This window comes from Girardinichthys multiradiatus, chromosome 21 (assembly GCF_021462225.1).
Source record: "Girardinichthys multiradiatus isolate DD_20200921_A chromosome 21, DD_fGirMul_XY1, whole genome shotgun sequence".
In the NCBI taxonomy this organism is placed as follows: domain Eukaryota; kingdom Metazoa; phylum Chordata; class Actinopteri; order Cyprinodontiformes; family Goodeidae; genus Girardinichthys; species Girardinichthys multiradiatus.
The window spans coordinates 9,105,462-9,124,185 of record NC_061813.1 but is presented as its reverse complement, the minus strand read 5'-3'; the positions used below and the strand labels follow the sequence as shown (position 1 = coordinate 9,124,185).

The window sequence follows — 18,724 nt, the reverse complement described above, 5'->3', positions numbered from 1 at the left end:
GATACGTTGGTTGAAACATTAGCTAGCTATTAATAGTATTAGTATGCTAATGTCATAAAAAAGTATGAAGAAACTTTCGAAGGTTGGGGGCAGGAAACTAAATATTTATTTAAGCAGCAGTTAACGTTGGAGGAAGGGCATATACATGTGAGTGCATAATGAATGATGAACAGTATACATTTAACGCTTGAGAGGTTTTGGAGGTTTAGCAATAAAAACAATGGTTGCATGGACTAAAATAGCATTTCAATTAATTGGCTTCCTTTACTGAACCGTAAATCTAATATTAACTGATGGTCTACCTGAGAGAAAAAAGTAAGAATGCAAAGAAAAAAAGATGTTTGTTCATTCTCTGTTAAACCTTTAATCACCAATCCACTCTGCTTTAACCCACTCAGTGTCACATGCAGATTCAAACTTATTCTAAATCCTGAGGAGAGAAGTGGCCCACTTTAGTTTACATCACAATCTGCATCATCCATCCCTTTGTTTTCTGATAAATCCACTGATCTAAAAGTCATTAAATGTCTGTTTTGGGCTATGGATATTCTGAAACCTCATCTATTTTAACATGTTTATTAGCATTGTTTTGCTTTAATTGTGAAAGATGTTTATTGCTAATATACAACTACATTGTGGTCTTTCCTTGGGGGCTTTGAGGTGTTTATACTCTTCAATAAAACATTATTACTTAGTTCAACTTGTAACAGTGTTACATGAAGTATATTTAGAAGTTAGTAAAAGGGGTAAGCAAGATTTTTTCTAATCACATCATCTCAAATCAACAGGCTTCATTCAGAACAGGTCCAGAGTCCACAGCATTATTGTTTATTAAAAACAAAGTAGGAAGTCTACAGTAATATACACGCCTAATATTCCTAAATTTCAACTCTGCTCATATTCACATACAGAGGACAGGAACACCCCCAAGTGTCCACGTCAGGAACTGAAGTCCAAGTTCTAAAGCTGCTGTCTCTGCCATTTTCCCGCAGTTTCAGATGGGCTTCGAGAATAAAATGGTGTTTGGGTAAAGTTCTAATGAAATATGAAAATATCTTCAAGAGTCTTGGCTCTTCCAGCCTTCGTTTTTGTTCTTCAGAGACTCCAGCAAGCTCTTAATCCTCTCACTGGCTGGCTCCCGTTTTCGCTTCTTGCGACCTTTGATTCCTGCCACCTGAGAAGGCAAGAGCAGGGTGGCAAGGCCCCACGGTGTGGGAGTGTTGTCCCCACCAACACCTCTTGGTGTTCTGTTTTCACTCTGTTGGAGTAGCCATGCGCTCTCTTGACACAAAGCCACAAAGCGGTCCAACTGGGAAGAATTGACGTTCTTGCTGACGTTCAGAGATGTCTCAAAAGGATTCTGGATGTGCAGTGGCGTCACCTCTAGCTTGTTTTGCTCTTTTCCCTGAAGAAACACACAGAGAAAACAGGAGCTGTAAAGACAGACCTGATTATAGTGGAGAATAGGCACAGAGAGCTAGTTCGGTGCACATTTTGAATTGGGTCTAGGTGAGAATTTTGTGAGAAGTGACGTAAACAATCAGGGGTGAACTGAACTTAATGAGCATGTTAGGAGCAGCATATGTAATCTGTGCATTCACCATGCCTGGCAGCCTTCAAATGAGCCAACCCAGTGTGGGTCAGAAAAAAGTCAAGAACCTTCCATGGTGCTGTAACCTGCTGAAGAGGTGGAGTGAGTGGAAGAATTGTAGCACAGTAAAGCTGATTTATGGCCACAGCACCACGGGTGAAAGCCAATAAGCCTCGGTCATGGCCACAGTCTACCTGAAAGCTTCCTCAGCTGTGTCACACCTCATATTAATCCCATATATGAGGCAGGCTGGCACTCTGTTCTCAGGGGGATCCATTTGTTAAGCTCTAATAAGGTCCATGAATGGCTTGGCCACCACATGAAAACCCTCTTAGACATTATTTGTACTTAGAATGATTATGTAATAACCAATAACCAAGCAGAAAATTCATTACCTATTGAGCACATAATAAATTAATGACGTCTTTCTCTTGATGACCTTCCAAGGTGTAAATGAATATAAAACAGGAAGCAGCTGGAAGAAAGTTAAGCTGTCTTTCCTCTAATTTAACTCGAAGCTTTTCTCCAACATATTTACTAGTTTAAAAGGAATTTTTTATATCTTTAACCATGACTGTTTATTTAGGTGTTTCGGGCTTACGGTTGACCTAGCAGTGTCACCGTCATGGTTACTCCATGTCCATTGAGGTTTGTGGCACTGCCTAAAATACCTCGAGCAAAATGCCAACACATGGAACCCAGATGTTCCATCGACACAGCTCAATTCTTAGTTGCTCAATATTATATCTAAAGCATTACCTGGAAATCAAAAAGTAAAGTGTAGTGGCAGAGAAACGGTTTGACAAACTGGTTTGAAGCAAGATGTTAAACTCCAGTCCTCCAGGGCCGATGTCCAGCAATGCTTAGATCCGTCTCTGGTCAAGCACACCTGAATCAAACTGCTAAGTTACTTCCTCAACACACAGTCCAGTTCTTCAGAGTCCTTCTAATGAACTAATTTTGTGATTTAGGTGCGTTGAAGCGAAGACACATCTAAAGGTTGCAGGACACCAGCACTCGAGGACGAAAAATACTGACATCAAGTGGTCACGAGGAGGAGGCAAGGTCAGGGTCTAGACTTGAGTTTCACACAGACAGAAATTTAGAGATTTTTGCCAGATGTTTCTGTGGTATACTGAAGTTTAAACATTTAACATTTTATTCGTTGAGAATAACAATAAGTTTATGCAAAGAGTCAGAATTTACAGTGTTGATCATTCTTTTTTAAGACCTTGGCAGTTTCCCCTGACATGTTGCATATAAACCCTGACTGATGTTGACTCATGATCTATCAGTTCTTGTAGAATTTCATTTTTTTCTGCTTTTTAAGGGATGGACTTTTCGATGGAGTTAATCAATGCATTAAGATCTGAGATATTTTCATGCATTAAACTATTAAGTTTAGCAGCATTAAGTTAAATACCTTCCTGATGTTTATGGACATCCTGCTGAACGGAAACATGGCGTAGAACTCAAAAAAGTCACTCAGCAGTTGCTCTGAAACAAATTAAGAGATGCAGAGTTACCAGGAAGACCCATCAACAGTCACTCTGCAAACCAAACACGAGGATTTTACTCCCACAAATCTGAATATTAACCTTCGTGTGTGTGTTCATTTGTTACACTATGTTGTGAGGACCCTGGTCCTGGGAAAATGCTTTTGTTGGGTTGGAGGTTAGGTTTAGGATTAAGTTGTGAATTAAGGTTAGGGTGAGTTGTAGGGTAAGGGTTAGGACATAATGCAGGTAACTGGTACATGCTTAGCGTTACTATATGTGAGATAAGTTTCGGTCTCTTTGAATCATTATATTCCATATAGCCTTCCCTCTCAGCCTTTGTTGTGTTCTTTAGTGAGCAGACTGGGTTCACATGTAATAAAACGTGCTCAGTCAATAAAATCCACATTGCTGTCCATCAAACTGATATGTTGCTGTGTGGCACTGATTCAACACTTCTAAATCCTCACCCAGCGTTTCTGTGTTGCTCGGGAGCTGAATCTTGCTGAAGTCTGTGACAAACGTGCAGTCGTTCCCCTCAATCACGCTCTCGTCTGCGGGACCTTGAGGGGATGAGAGCGGGGATACAAGGTAAAATGACTTGCCTTTACACAGCAGTGATGGTCATAAACAAGTCATAGGTGGATATGCAGGTGAATTAATGGGGAGGAAATAAGTGGAAGGAGGGAGAAAGTGCACACGTTTGCGTATGTTTGACGTTGGTCAGCAAAAAGAAGACCAGAACTGTAACTCACATTCCCTCCCCCTCACCCCCCAAGGCTGGTGTACGTGTCCAGGGCCGCCCTTCTTACCTGCTTCATTCACTCCACTAAGGCTGGTGTGTGTGCCTCTGTGTGTTTAACTGCTGTTTAAATAGCTGCTGGTGTGCTCGTGTCTGGAGGAGGCGGGTCGTCGACCTTTCCAGAGCGATGGATCTTTTATTGTCCTGTAAGCACTCTGTGCGATGGAGACTGAGCTAAGCAGGCCGTGGAGGAGGAGAGGGGGTGGTAGTGGTTGTGGTGGTAGTGGTAGATTGCTTTTGCAAGGCAATTATCAGACAGTCAAGGTGACAGAGGAAGGTAAAAGTGGCCATGTTGATGTGGCCTCAAAGTCAAACTGATGTGCTGTTGAGTCCATTGGAAACCACTGTTCCACATTCATTACACAGATATACATGACGAGTATGTAGGGTTTAATCTGAAAGCTTCTCAGAGCCAACATGCTCTCAACAGCACTCAAACTCTGTGATGGCTCCAGGACTCACATGGAGTACATTATAAAAGGTAGCTAAGAATAGTTCAAGGGCAGATTTACTAAGCCTTTGCTGTTGCTACAGAATTCGATTTGAATTCAATTTGCAGCAGTTTGCATAGACTATCCAGTCACAGAGCTAAATTACTGGACACAGTGATATCTGCATCAGGCTCTTAGGAATGTGGTATAATAAGAGAATCAGCTGTAAAGCACAAAATATAAGAGGGAGAATATTTAAACGGACCATTTTGTACCACTGAGGACAGACGGAAGAGAAGGTACTACATAATTGTTAAGTGGAAGAAAAATGACAGTTTAACATCTTTGAGAATAAGAAATATGAAAAGTGTGGCATTCATTTGTATTCTGCCCCCTAACTAAATACTTCCTATAATCACCCTTCAATTCACTTACAGCTGTAAGGTAGCAACACTACAACAGATGCCAGATTTATGGCCATACAGACGGGCAGAAGTAGTATTTGATACACTGCCGATTCAACAGATTTTCCCACTTGCAAAGCATGTAGAAGTCTTTAATTTATGTCATAAGTTCTCTTCAACTGTGAGTGATGGAATCTAAAAAAAATCCAGAAAACCACATTGTGAGATTTGTAAGCAATTAATTAGCATTTATTGCACAACATAAGTATTTAATCACCTAACAACCAGTAAGAATCCTGGCTCTTACAGGCCCGTTGATTCTTCTTTAAGAAGCCCTCCTGTTCTCCACTCATTACCTGGATTAACTGCACCTGATTGAACTCGTTATCTGTGGACAGGTGTGTATAAAACACACCTGTCCACACACTCAATTAATCAAACTCCAACCTCTCCACAACGGCCGAGACCAGAGAGCTGTGTAAGAACATCAGGATGAAATAGTAGACCTGCACCAGGCTGGGATGGACTACATGAAAACAGACAAGCAGCTTGGTGAGAGGGAACAACTGTTGGTGCAATTATAAGAAAATGGACGATGTTTAAGATGATGGTCAATCTCCCTCAGTCTGGGGCTGCATGCAAGATCTCAGCTCGTGGGAAATCAATAATCATGAGGAAGGTGATGGATCAGACCAGAACACCATCCCTACCGTGAAGCATGGAGGTGGAAACATCATTCTTTGAAGATGCTTTTCTGCAAAGGTGACAGGAGGACTGCACCGTATTGAGGGGAGGGTGGATGGAGCCATGTATCGGGAAATCTTAGCCAACAGCCTCCTTCCCTCAGTAAGGGCATTTAAAATGGATCGTGGCTGGTTCTTCCAGCATGACAATGACCCGAAGCACACAGCCAGGGTATCTAAGAAGTGGCTCCGTAAGAAGTATCTCAAGGTCTTGGGAGTGGCCCAGCCAGTCTCCAGACCTGAACCTAATCAGAAATCTTTGGAAGGAGCTGAGTCCGTCTTGTCCAGCGACAGCCCCCGAAACCTGAAGGATCTGGAGAAGATCTGTATGGAGGAGTGGTCCAGAATCCCTGCTGCAGTGTGTGCAAACCTCATCTAGAACTACAGGAAACGTCTGATATCTGGAATTGCAAACAAAGGTTTCTGTACCAAATATTAAGTTATTTTCTGATGTATCAAATACTTATGTCATGCAATAAAATGCAAATTATTGACTTAAAAAATAAAAAAAAATCACCCAATGTGATCTTCTGGACTTTTATTTTAGATTCTGTCACTCACAGTTGAAGAGAACCTATGATAAATATTAAAGGCTTCTACATGCTTTGCAAGTGGAAAAACCTGCAAAATCAGCAGTTTATCAAATACTTGTTCTCCCCACTGTATATGGGAAAGTGGTCAAAAGGAAGCTCACGCTGAAAGATGTTGAATTTGCCAATGTAAGCAACACAGCAATTATGTGAGAGTGAGTGCCCTGCTCAGATGAGAACAGAGCTAAACAAAAAAACTATGTAGCAGAACCAAAACACTGCATATCACCCTAAATACAACACAGCAATATGAAACACGACCGTGGCAGCATCATGCTGTGGCGATGTTTCTCTTTGGCAGGAACAGGGAAGCTGATCAGAGTTGATGGGACATTTGACTGACCTGAATACAGGACAACCCTGGAAGAAAACATGTTAGAGGCTGCAAAAGACCTAATGGGTAGAGATTAACGTTCTATGAAGTCAACACTAAATATACAGCCAGAGCCACATTGCAATGGTTTAGATCAAAGCATATTCATGCATTAGAGTGGCCCAAAGTCTGGGTTTTTTAACCAGGAAAAACCCGAATGATTTAGTAGTTTAGGAAACCACTGAGCACTTAGTTGCCATGCAACATATTTAATAAGCAGACAGTGAATAGCACCAGTATTTCTATAGGAATCTAAAATTCAGAATGAATATTTTTATTTTAGAAAATAAAAAAAGAGGAAGAAATGTTTAAATATTGTAGAGGTTAAAACTATTTTGTTTCAGTGCAGCTTTTACTGTATATTTTACAAATCACAGGGCAAAGGTTAGCAGTAATAACGTTGCAGTATTTTTACATTGTAGCTCCAATAAAAATGTGTTTTGGACTGAATTAAATAATTTTAGCTGCATTCACATTATATCTGTGTGGAATTCCAGTCATAAATTATGAGGCCAAAATAATAACTGATATATGCATAAAATCACTTTCTGATTCTTAAGTTTTCTATGTTTGACTTCTGAGAGTCAAATAACACCTTAGTTTTTTTTTTTTTTACAATTTTGACCAACATATTAACAAATGATTAGATTATTATCTAATGCTGAATTATTCATGTATCTGCTTAGTCAGTTAGGTAACCCCACCCCCCCCAAACCACAGCCATCTTCCATTTGCTTATTGGCTACATGATTCTTCCTTCTTTAAGAGGTAACTATGTGGGTGGCACTCTTCTAACAGAAATTACCCTACACCATTTTTCTTCAGATGTATTAATATTGCACTGATAACACGATACTTCACCCCACCCTGAAACCTAAGCATCAAAACATTTAGTTGGTCCCTTCATCTCATCCTCTCTTTACTTGAGGTCAACTTAAGCTGCTAAATCTCACAGCATCTGCAGAATGATGAGGAAGAATCCCTGAATATACTAACGAGGATATTTAAGCAACAGGATGTGAAAAGCAAGCAGAAAAAAATAAAATAAAGATATTTCAAAGCCTTTTGTTTTAGAGAGGTTGAAAAAAAAAGGAAGTGACAAAAGAGGGAAAATAATCTAAAAAAAGGCTCGTAGAAACTGAAAAAACTTGTGACTTTAGGTGAAACTCTAGTAGTGTTCACTGGTACCTGCAAGGTCCCGCAGGTAGTCCAGTTTAGGGATGATGGGAGGGGTTCTCTTCTGCAGGAAGAACAGGACCATGACGGTCAGGGCGAAGTTGGTGATCCAGGCCCCGGGAATGCTGCTGGTGACGCCGTGAGCCCGTGCCCAGCAGCGGATGGTGAAAACTAGGCTGCGGACCCGCGGGTCCAGCTCTCCATACAGATACAGCAGCTCAGTGCTCTTCATCGCCACCCTGTGGGAAACATGCAGAAGGCAATGTAAATAAGTATTAGGGCAATGGATCCAAAAGAACCCTTTTAAAAAAGTGTTTAGTTGTACGATACATTCTGAATGATAATCGTTTAATCTTGTTTTTGTTTTGCCCTCTTAAAGCTATTTGATTTTCTTTACAGTTTATTTAAACTTCAAGTGTGGTTTGCTTTAAAGATCAGAGGAAACAAAAATATTTTCTATTATTTTCCAGAATTTCTTTAAGAATTCGTCGACTAAAAGTTTAACTTGTGTTTAATTATGCTTGGGTCTTTAATTTGTACCTAGGAGTAAACACAGCTGTGATGAGTTCCTGCAGCTCATTAATAACGACTGACACAACATTTCATCACAATTACAATGCTATTAACTTTTTCTCATGCAACTTTAGATTAAATATTTTAACACTCAATGGCATCAAGAAATATTTTAGGTCAAATACTATCTACTGTAAATTTTGATGTTCATTAGAAACAAATGAAACAGTGTCTTTCAAAAGTATCCATACCCCTTAAACTATGCCATATTGCTTCAGGTTACAAAAACAAACTTCGGTGTATTTCATTTAGGATTTTATCTCATAGATCAACATAAATATAAGTGGTTTTTGTTTGCAGCATTAATTGAAAATATCCGGTGAACCTATTTCTTTCAGAAGTCACTTCATCAGTAAACAGAGACCATCTGTGCAAAATATAATCTCAGGTTAAATCCAGCTGTTCTATGAAGGCCTGAGATGTTTCCTAGAGAACATTAGTGAACAAACAGCATCATGAAGACCAAGGAGTACAGCAGACAGGTCAGAGGGAAAGTTGTGGGGTTTCCAAAGCTTTGAACATCTCACAGAGCGCTCATCAACCCATCACACGAGCATAGAAAGACTATGGCAGAGCTGCAAACCCCCAGGCCAGGCAAGGAGGGCATTAATTATTAGCTGTGCACTACCAATCTGGCCTTTATGGAAAAGTGACAAGAAAGTCATAAGACGTCCTATTTACATTTTGACACAAGCCATATAGATAACACTACAAATATGAGGAAGAAGATGCTCCCCCCCCCACTCACTTTCAGGTTTTTATTTGTAAAAAAAAAAAACTTATGTACTACATTGTGTAGGTCTGTTTTATAAAATTCCAATAAAATACACTGAAATGTACGGTAGTGATGTGTCAAAATGTGGAAACTACCTATGATCTAAATAATATTCTAAAATGCAGTTAAAAAAAAGAATACTTTGCATTATTTTATTTTTTCATTTAAAACTTAAGTAGAATTCCAAAAATTGGAAGCTAAAGAGTAAAAATATGAAAGGCTGCATACCTCAGTGATCTGGGTTTAAGCAAAACAGTGAAACTAAAGCCTACCACTAGGGAGCAGCATTCAGCTGCCGTAACATACCTAAACTGCTGTAACCTTATTCAAACACACACACACACACACACACAGTGCGCCTCTCAGCAGAAAAGTGCCAGGTTTCAAAGATCTAACAGCTTGATTTGAGAAAAGTCCCTCTCACATCCACCCACAGCGGGTGGTTCCACTCGAGTTCCTTAGAAACAGACGAGTGGTTTTCTGTACGTTAGCAGGTGTCTACGTGCTTGTGTTGCACACCAGCTGATGAAAAGATATCTTTAAGACTAGAAGGGAAGTAATGAAACTCACATGAGCTCCCAGTTTGGTCATCTTGTTGAGTCTCACTGTGGCTACTGAGCAAGTGAACCGCTGAAGCACTTCCTGAGAGAATCTGGTTTCTGTTTGGGACTTTTGCAATGCAAATATGTCTACAAGCAGGTTCTCTTAGGCAACACAATTATCACCCATTCAGTAATGACATTTCAATATGTGACCCACTGCTTGAGTGAAACTCAACTATTTGTCATGACATAGTACAGTTCCAGGGCCAGCTCAAAGTCCCTCCAACACTATTTTCATGACTTACATTTTCCCACGAGCCCTGAGTGAGTACCTGTTGTTGGCTGTGAGGTCACACTGAAAGCCTGAGGGCTGGTGGGCAAAACGGACCAGAGGGCAGCGAGCGTTGAGAATCTTCTGTACCCCTACGCAGCCAGGCCCAAAGTGGTCCACGCATTCCCCGATGACAGACAAGATGCTTTGGGTGACGTGGCGCTCAGAGTTGGTCCGTTTCATCTGATATTCAAGGGACAGTCCTGATTTGGGCTACAAACATACCGAACATACATGTTTAATTAAATCAAACACTGTTCCTTGAGTCTGAACGTGAGGAAAAGAACCATAATTTCTCTTGAATCCCAGGGGTTTGAGTGTAGCTTATTTATTGGGATGAAAGATGTAGAATTCACGATGTTCTCCTGAATCAAGTCAGGTTGTGTAACTTTCACAGCGCCGTTACTGTATTGTGTTTTCTTTTTGTTTCTACGTTAAGTATCAGATGACCATCTACGGATGAAAGTTCCCTAGAACATTCCCCAAGTGGTCAATAATGATTTAATTAAAGAGAAAACAGATCAGACTAATAGCAAGTCGGACGTTTTTTTCTGATTGGAAATGGGAATCTCTCAAAAGATAATGAAATAATGCACAGTGATAATAAAATAACAAATAAATTATAAAATATTATTGAATTGTTTTAATATTTTATCAAAAATAGCGAGGCTAAAATTATTTACATCATTCTCAATTACCAATGAAAAATCTTTACTGGAATTACTGCAATCAACTGCTTTTTAAAACTGCATGTTTCCACTGATATTACTGCAATGCACTCCCTGCCATTACCCTAATCATTAGCTCCCTCCCCAGATCAGATCTAAGTTATGACTTTGGTTGGGCTTCACCAAAACATTAGTATTACTTTCAATTAGAAGAAAAATGATGGTAAAAATAACAACAAAAAAAGACTTTACATTTTTCAGGGTTATGAATAACTCTGGGTTTAATTGCATACAGCATGTCAGAGTTGTTCTTGTTCTAGGATTATTTTTCTCCAAAAACTCTTCTGCAGTCTGGTTTAGCTGGAGATCATATGTGTGAAATGTGGAAGGCAGTGCTGGAAAAATGTTTAACTAATGTTGTGCATCTTCCAGCATCATTGAAATGCAAGGCAGACACAAAACAGTGTGATACAGGTATTAAAATTTACATTGTAACACCTGTGGATTACACAGTATAAGTCCTTTGTAATCTCATAAAATGTTGCGAATGGGATGCTGAAAACACAGTAACTTACTAATTAAATCTTTAATACATTTGTATAGTTATTCACAAAGATAAACCTTTAATATTACAGACTAAAGACAAACAGAAAGCAATGTAAAGCTCATTATTACCATTTTCATATTCCAGCCACTGATACTGTCCAGATCAAGGAACATGTCCAGGTCACAGCCGAGCTTCCCAAAGCCGTTCACTGACGACCCAAACGGTCTGATGGTGCATTCTGGGAAATAGGAAGCAGCGATGTCTTTGAGCAGAGAACAGACGAGAAAGCGCAGCCTGCTGTTTTCTTCAGTAAGCTGATAAGCTTCAGTCAGGGAGTTTATCTGATCGTCCACCTGGAAGGAGATGAGCAGGAGAAAAAAACCCAGTCAGTCCTGTCTAAACTGATAACCTCACAAATGCACACCAGATCAGCAACTAATCATTTTATGAAAAGTGTCACTCCTGTTTCGATGAGCCGTATGCTTACACTCTCCTCCCTGGACAGCCTCTGGATGAGCTCACTGATGGGAACAGTGGTCTGGGGCTGGCATGGCAGGCCCGACTGTTGGGTTGGTGAGTCCACTGAGCTGTGATTTCTCAGTGACAGGAGTCTGGACTTAAAGGGTACCACAGATTCATGGCTGACCCCTGGAATGGCGGCTGACTCGAGTAAAGAGACGACATTGTCCCGGCTGGCAAACTCCACAACAGCGTACACGCCCTGAAGGACAGAACCCACAGTTACATCTTACATAAGGAGGAAAACCTAAATGGGAAAAAATCTCATTGTGTAAATTTGTAAGTAATTAATTTGCATTTTTTTTGCATGACTTAAGTATTTGATCACCTAACAACCAGTAAGAATCCTGGCTCTTACAGGCCCGTTGATTCTTCTTTAAGAGGCCCTCCTGTTCTCCACTCATTACCTGGATTAACTGCACCTGTTTGAACTCGTTATCTGTGGACAGGTGTGTTTTATACACACCTGTCCACACACTCAATTAATCAAACTCCAACCTCTCCACAACGGCCGAGACCAGAGAGCTGTGTGAGGACATCAGGATGAAATAGTAGACCTGCACCAGGCTGGGATGGACTACATGAAAACAGACAAGCAGCTTGGTGAGAGGGAACAACTGTTGGTGCAATTATAAGAAAATGGAAGATGTTTAAGATGATGGTCAATCTCCCTCAGTCTGGGGCTGCATGCAAGATCTCAGCTCGTGGGAAATCAATAATCATGAGGAAGGTGAGGTATCAGACTACAGGACCTAGTCAATGACCTGAAGAGAGCTGGGACCACAGTCTCAAAAAAAGAACACTAGTAACACACTACGCCGCCATGGATTGAAATCCTGCAGCGCAAGCAAGGTCCCCAAGCTCAAGCCAGCACATGTCCAATCGAAAATCTTTGGAGGGACAGGCCCAAAACCTGAAGGATCTGGAGAAGATCTGTATGGAGGAGTGGTCCAGAATCCCTGCTGCAGTGTGTGCAAACCTCATCTAGAACTACAGGAAATGGCTGATGTCTGGAATTGCAAACAAAGGTTTCTGTACCAAATATTAAGTTTTTTTCTGATGTATCCCTGATGTCCTCACACAGCTCTCTGGTTTTGCCCATTGTGGAGAGGTTGGAGTTTGTTTGAGTGTGTGGACAGGTGTGTTTTATACAGATAACGAGTTCAATCAGGTGCAGTTAATACAGGTAATGAGTGGAGAACAGGAGGGCCTCTTAAAGAAGAATCAACAGGCCTGTAAGAGCTGGGATTCTTACTGGTTGTTAATTAATTACCGGTACTTAAAAATCACACAATGTGATCTCCTAGATTTTTTTAGATTTTGTCACTCACAGTTGAAGAGAACCTATGACAAAAATTAAAGACTTCTACATGCTTTGCAAGTGGGAAAATCAGCAGTGCATCAAATACTTGGTCTCCCCACTGTTGGTAACTGGTAGCCTATTACTTACATAACTTTCATAAAAGAAGTGCTTCTTGATGTCCCCGTGATTTGACAAAAACTTTAGGAACCTTTTCTCGCTGGTTCTGGATGGGCAGCTGATGAGAACAGACTTCTCCGCCTGTTCTTGTCTGTCTGCCATGAGATTGTACAACGACTTGGGTCCATCTTTATCTCCTGGTGACACAGCAGCAGAAAAACATTTTTTCCCTCATTCAAACTGGATTTTACATCATACCTTTAGTAGAAAAAACGTAACTTTTGGTAGTAAACATTTAAGGCTTCTGTGGAAACATTGCCGTTAAACTTATTTAAAGGTTGTTGCCAACAGATAATTGCAGCACCCACTTAGGTCTGGCTTTAGACTGTGTAACTAAACATTTAAGATTTTATTCCATCATTTCTCCTGACAGGAAAAAAAAACCCAAAACAAACAAAAAAGGCCCACAGCATGGTGCAGCCACCGCCCTACTTTAACACTAATACTGTGCTGCGTTAAGCGGATCACCTTTACAGCTTCAAGGCTAAAAACCAAATACTGAATTGAAACCAAAGTCTTTTTGAGTTGGTTTAAATATAAAGAGGAATTTATGACATTTAACAAGAAGTTAAGATATATTAAATCAGCTACTGAATTTAACATCTTAACCTGTGAGAGACAGAGCGACACATACAGCAGTGCTTAAGTAACTATGGAACTAAAACACACAGGAGCATATATATAAAAACACATGAAAAGATACATTTTGTCACATGCATATAAAAATATGGAATACAAACATAATTTTCATTTTATGTAATTTTGCTTCGCATTTATTTTATGAGATCTGTTTCCTGGGATTTAAATATATTTTAATGGATTCCAACTGAGGAGTAGAGGTTTGGAAATGTCCGAGTTAAAAGGTGCATCTTCATGTGGAAGTTTCTGACTGCGCATAAATGGAGTGAGAGGTCATTATTTAGAAATAGTGGACAACATACAATGATAACATTCTCTCTTATTAGAGATATTGCTGCTGCAACAAAAACAGATGTTTGACATCTTCTTCACCTCACATATAAGGAAACTGCTAATTATTAGAAATAATATAATTAATCTTATATAAGAACATACCCTGGTGGGTATGAGTGCATCTGCATGCACTGAGAGCAGACGACCGCTGGAAGAACACCCTAGAGTCCTCGAATAAATTGGTAATGACCCGTGCATTTTCCATCATCAAGGAGCACTATGTCAGGAGATTGAACATCATGCTACTGTTAAAAGTGTCCAAGAGTTTACTATTATTATTTCGATATATCCGGCCTCACAAGGCAGGCACACAACAAGCAATACTAATAAAACTCAATTACATAAACTCCTATCATATAAGCATTGTGAATTAATATGGATTTATATACATTCAATTATTCAAAGCTCCTTTTGACTGGAATAATATTCATGACAGCACATCAAGAAATGGTTTCCCCATAATCCATTAGCACATTGTTGTTGAAAGATAAATGAATTTTTTTTCAGGTTTATGGTGGTATATTTATGGTGGTAAATATTTGCAGATTTTTGAAAAACATCAAGCAAAAAACTGTCAATTTTAGAAAACATATCGAACAAATGATGTTTAACGGCTAAGAACGCTGAAAATCAGTACATAAATAAGCTATTAAATAAATATCTATTTATGTTATATTTCAAAAGTATTAGAAATACATACAGTACATAAAGCCATTTATAATTACTTTACATTTTCAATATTTTTAATTACATTATTAAACTATTAAATGCAAAGACAACACTTAATATTTGTATTTTCCTTGAACCGTCACCTTAACGTGGTGGAGGGGTTTGAGTGCTCAAATGATCCTAGAGGCTATGTTGTCTGGGGCCTAAATGCCCCTGGTAGGGTCTCCCATGGCTAACAGGCTCTAGGTGATGGGTCAGACAAAGAATGGTTCAAGAACCCCTCATGAAGAACAAAATATCGAGGCACGTGAGACGCGAGGCCATCCCCCAGTGGGCCCACCACCTGCAGGGGGAACCGTGAGGGACCGGTGCAAAGAGGATTGGGTGGCGGACGAAGGTGGAGACCTCAGCGGCCCGATCCCCGGATGCTTAGGCTGGCTCTAGGGACGTGGAATGTCACCTCGCTGGGGGGGAAGGAGCCTGAGCTTGTGCGGGAGGTCGAGAGATATCGACTAGAAATAGTCGGGCTCGCCTCCACGCACAGCGTGGGCTCTGGAACCCATCTCCTTGAGAGGAGTTGGACTCTTTTCTACTCTGGAGTGGCCCACGGGGAGAGGCGGCGGGCTGGTGTGGGTTTGCTTGTTGCCCCCAGCTCAGCCGTCTCGTGTTGGGGTTTACCCCAGTGGATGAGAGGGTTGTATCCCTGCGCCTTCGGGTTGGGGAGAGGTCTCTGACTATCATTTCAGCCTACGGGCCGAGTGGTAGTGCAGAGTACCCTGCCTTCTTGGCATCTCTGTTGGGCTTCTTGGCGTCTCTGGATAGTGCCCCTCCCGGGGACTCCATTATTCTGCTGGGGGACTTCAACGCCCACGTGGGGAACGACAGTGACACCTGGAGAGGCGTGATCGGGATGAATGGCCTCCCCGATCTGAATCCGAGTGGTGTTTTGTTATTGGACTTCTGTGCTAGTCACGGATTGTCCATAACGAACACCATGTTCAAACATAAGGGTGTCCATCAGTGCACTTGGCACCAGGACACCCTAGGCAGGAGGTCGAGGATCGACTTTGTTGTCGTATCATCAGACCTTCGGCCGCATGTTTTGGACACTCGGGTGAAGAGAGGGGCAGAGCTGTCCACTGATCACCACCTGGTGATGAGTTGGATCCGCTGGAGGAGGAGAAAGCCAGACAGACTTGGCAGGCCCAAGCGCATAGTGAGGGTCTGCTGGGAATGCCTGGCGGAGCCCTCGGCCAGGGATGTATTCAACTCCCACCTCCGGGAGAGCTTCGACCAGATCCCGGGGGATGTTGGAGACATAGAGTCCGAGTGGACCATGTTCTCTGCATCTATTGTCGATGCTGCTGCCCATAGCTGCGGCCGTAAGGTCTGCGGTGCCTGTCGTGGCGGCAATCCCAGAACCCGGTGGTGGACACCGGCAGTAAGGGATGCTGTTAAGCTGAAGAAGGAGTCCTATCGGCTGTGGTTGGCTTGTGGGACTCCTGAGGCGGCTGACGGGTACCGTGAGGCCAAGCGTGCCGCGGCCCGGGCTGTGGCAGAGGCAAAAACTCGGGCCTGGGAAGAGTTCGGTGAGGCCATGGAGAAGGACTACCGGTTGGCCTCGAAGCGATTCTAGCAAACCGTCCGGCGCCTCAGGAGGGGGAAGCAGTGCTTTGCCAACACTGTTTATAGTGGGGGCAGGAGACTGCTGACCTCGACTGAGGACATTATCGGGCGGTGGAAGGAGTACTTCGAGGATCTCCTCAATCCTGCCATCACGCATTCCGTGGTGGAAACAGAGGCTGGGGACTCGGGGTTGGACTCTTTCATCACCCAGGCTGAAGTCACCGAGGTGGTTAAAAAGCTCCGCGGTGGCAAGGCTTCGGGGGTGGATGAGATCCGCCCTGAGTACCTCAAGTGTCTGGATGTTGTAGGGCTGTCATGGTTGACACGCCTCTTCAACATTGCGTGGCGGTCGGGGACAGTGCCTCTGGACTGGCAGACTGGGGTGGTGGTCCCCTTTTATAAGAAGGGGGACCGGAGGGTGTGTTCCAACTACAGGGGGATCACACTCCTCAGCCTCCCTGGTAAGGCCTACGCCAGGGTATTGGAGAGGAGAGTCCGACCGATAGTCGAACCTCGGCTTCAGGAGGAACAGTGTGGTTTTCGTCCCGGCCGTGGAACACTGGACCAGCTCTATACCCTCTACAGGGTGCTCGAGGGTTCATGGGAGTTTGCCCAACCGGTTCACATGTGTTTTGTGGACCTGGAGAAGGCATTCGACTGTGTCCCTCGTGATGCCCTGTGGGGGGTGCTCCAGGAGTATGGAATCGGGGGCCCTTTATTAGGGGCCATCCGGCCCCTGTACGAGCGGAGCAGGAGTTTGGTCCGCATTGCCGGCACTAAGTCGGACCTGTTCCCGGTGCATGTTGGACTCCGGCAGGGCTGCCCTTTGTCGCCGGTCCTGTTCATAACTTTTATGGACAGGATTTCTAGACGCAGCCAAGGGCCGGAGGGGGTCTAGTTTGGGGACCAGTGGATTTCGTCTCTTCTTTTTGCGGATGACGTGGTCCTGCTGGCCCCCTCTAGCCAAGACCTACAGCATGCACTGTGGCGGTTCGCAGCCGAGTGTGAAGCGGCTGGGATGAGGATCAGCTCCTCCAAGTCCGAGGCCATGGTACTCGACCGGAAAAGGGTGGCTTGTCCTCTGCAGGTTGGAGGGGAGTTCCTGCCTCAAGGGGAGGAGTTTAAGTATCTCGGGGTCTTGTTCACGAGTGAGGGAAGAATGGAGCGGGAGATCGACAGACGGATCGGTGCGGCTGCCACAGTAATGGGGGCGCTGTGCCGGTCCATTGTGGTGAAGAGAGAGCTGAGCTGAGCCGAAAAGCAAAGCTCTCAATTTACTGGTCGGTCTACGTTCCTGCCCTCACCTATGGCCATGAACTTTGGGTCATGACCGAAAGAACGAGATCACGGATACAAGCGGCTGAAATGAGCTTCCTCCGTAGGGTAGCCGGGCACTCCCTTAGAGATAGGGTGAGGAGCTCGGCCATCCGAGAGGAGCTCGGAGTAGAGCCGCTGCTCCTCCACATCGAGAGGAGCCAGTTGAGGTGGCTCGGGCATCTATACCGGATGCCTCCTGGACGCCTTCCTCGGGAGGTGTTCCAGGCACGTCCCACCCGGAGGAGGCCCAGGGGACGGCCCAGGACACGCTGGAGGGACTATGTCTCTCGGCTGGCCTGAGAACGCCTTGGGCTCCCCCCGGAGGAGCTGGAGGAGGTGTCTGGGGAGAGGGACGTCTGGGCGTCTCTGCTGAGTCTGCTGTCCCCGCGACCCGGTCCTGGATAAGCGGAAGACTACGAACGAACGAACGAATTTTGTATTGAATTAGCTTTCTTTGATGGACGTAAACAATGCCGAATGTTAAGTGCACAAAAACCACATCTTAAAGCGGTTTGTACTACTTAAAACACTCAAAGTCGAGTAAACTGGAGCCAAGTGAAAATAAAACTTACGTTTTCTCTGCGGAGTTTGTTATAACGTCCCTTGTTACAACAGCTGACCTGCAAAGCAATGAATTTAACACTTTATAACACTAACCACTGTGGTCTCCACGAGCTCCCTGGGTCTGGGCGACCTCCGGCTCTGTTCCAACACTCCTTCGGAAAATTGTTTCAAACGTGTTTCGGCATTTCTCAAGGCGACTTCTTCCTCGCATATGTAACCTGTGTACAGTGAAGGAAGACGCCATTGCTGTTCGGAATAATGACAAAAAGCGCATGCGCGAGGAGACTACAGGCCTACAGCAAGCGAGAGGTACCATACATAAATCCCTAAGCAGCAATATTAAAGAAGCAGTTTTTGGTGCGCATAATGAGTCCATTTCTATTTTATTTAAAGTCATTCTACGGCGAGAAAAAATATTAATACGTGTAAAACATTAAAGACTGCTGTCAACCTGCTGAAGAGTGGAAGTCCCAGCAAGTTCACCGAAGACCCCACTGTGCAAAGCACAGAAATATTGCAGGTAACACAAGACCCC

General features: G+C 43.1%; 1 protein-coding gene across 2 annotated transcripts; it reads right to left on the bottom strand.

Moving 5' to 3' along the window:
- Nucleotides 1-805: 805 nt before the first annotated feature.
- Nucleotides 806-18,474, bottom strand: LOC124858526 (mitochondrial poly(A) polymerase). Of its 2 annotated transcripts, none has more exons than XM_047350600.1 (9): nt 18,283-18,474; nt 13,012-13,178; nt 11,530-11,763; nt 11,171-11,395; nt 9,829-10,040; nt 7,619-7,845; nt 3,558-3,650; nt 3,015-3,088; nt 806-1,405 (listed from the first exon to the last, which is right to left on the bottom strand). In XM_047350600.1, the coding sequence occupies exons 1-9, from the start codon at nt 18,461-18,463 to the stop codon at nt 1,058-1,060; spliced, it is 1,761 nt and encodes a 586-aa protein (XP_047206556.1). In that variant the 5' UTR covers nt 18,464-18,474; the 3' UTR covers nt 806-1,057. The 2 variants fall into 2 exon arrangements, with proteins under 2 accessions (XP_047206556.1, XP_047206557.1); XM_047350601.1 differs by having other exon boundaries at nt 18,198-18,334.
- Nucleotides 18,475-18,724: the final 250 nt, after the last annotated feature.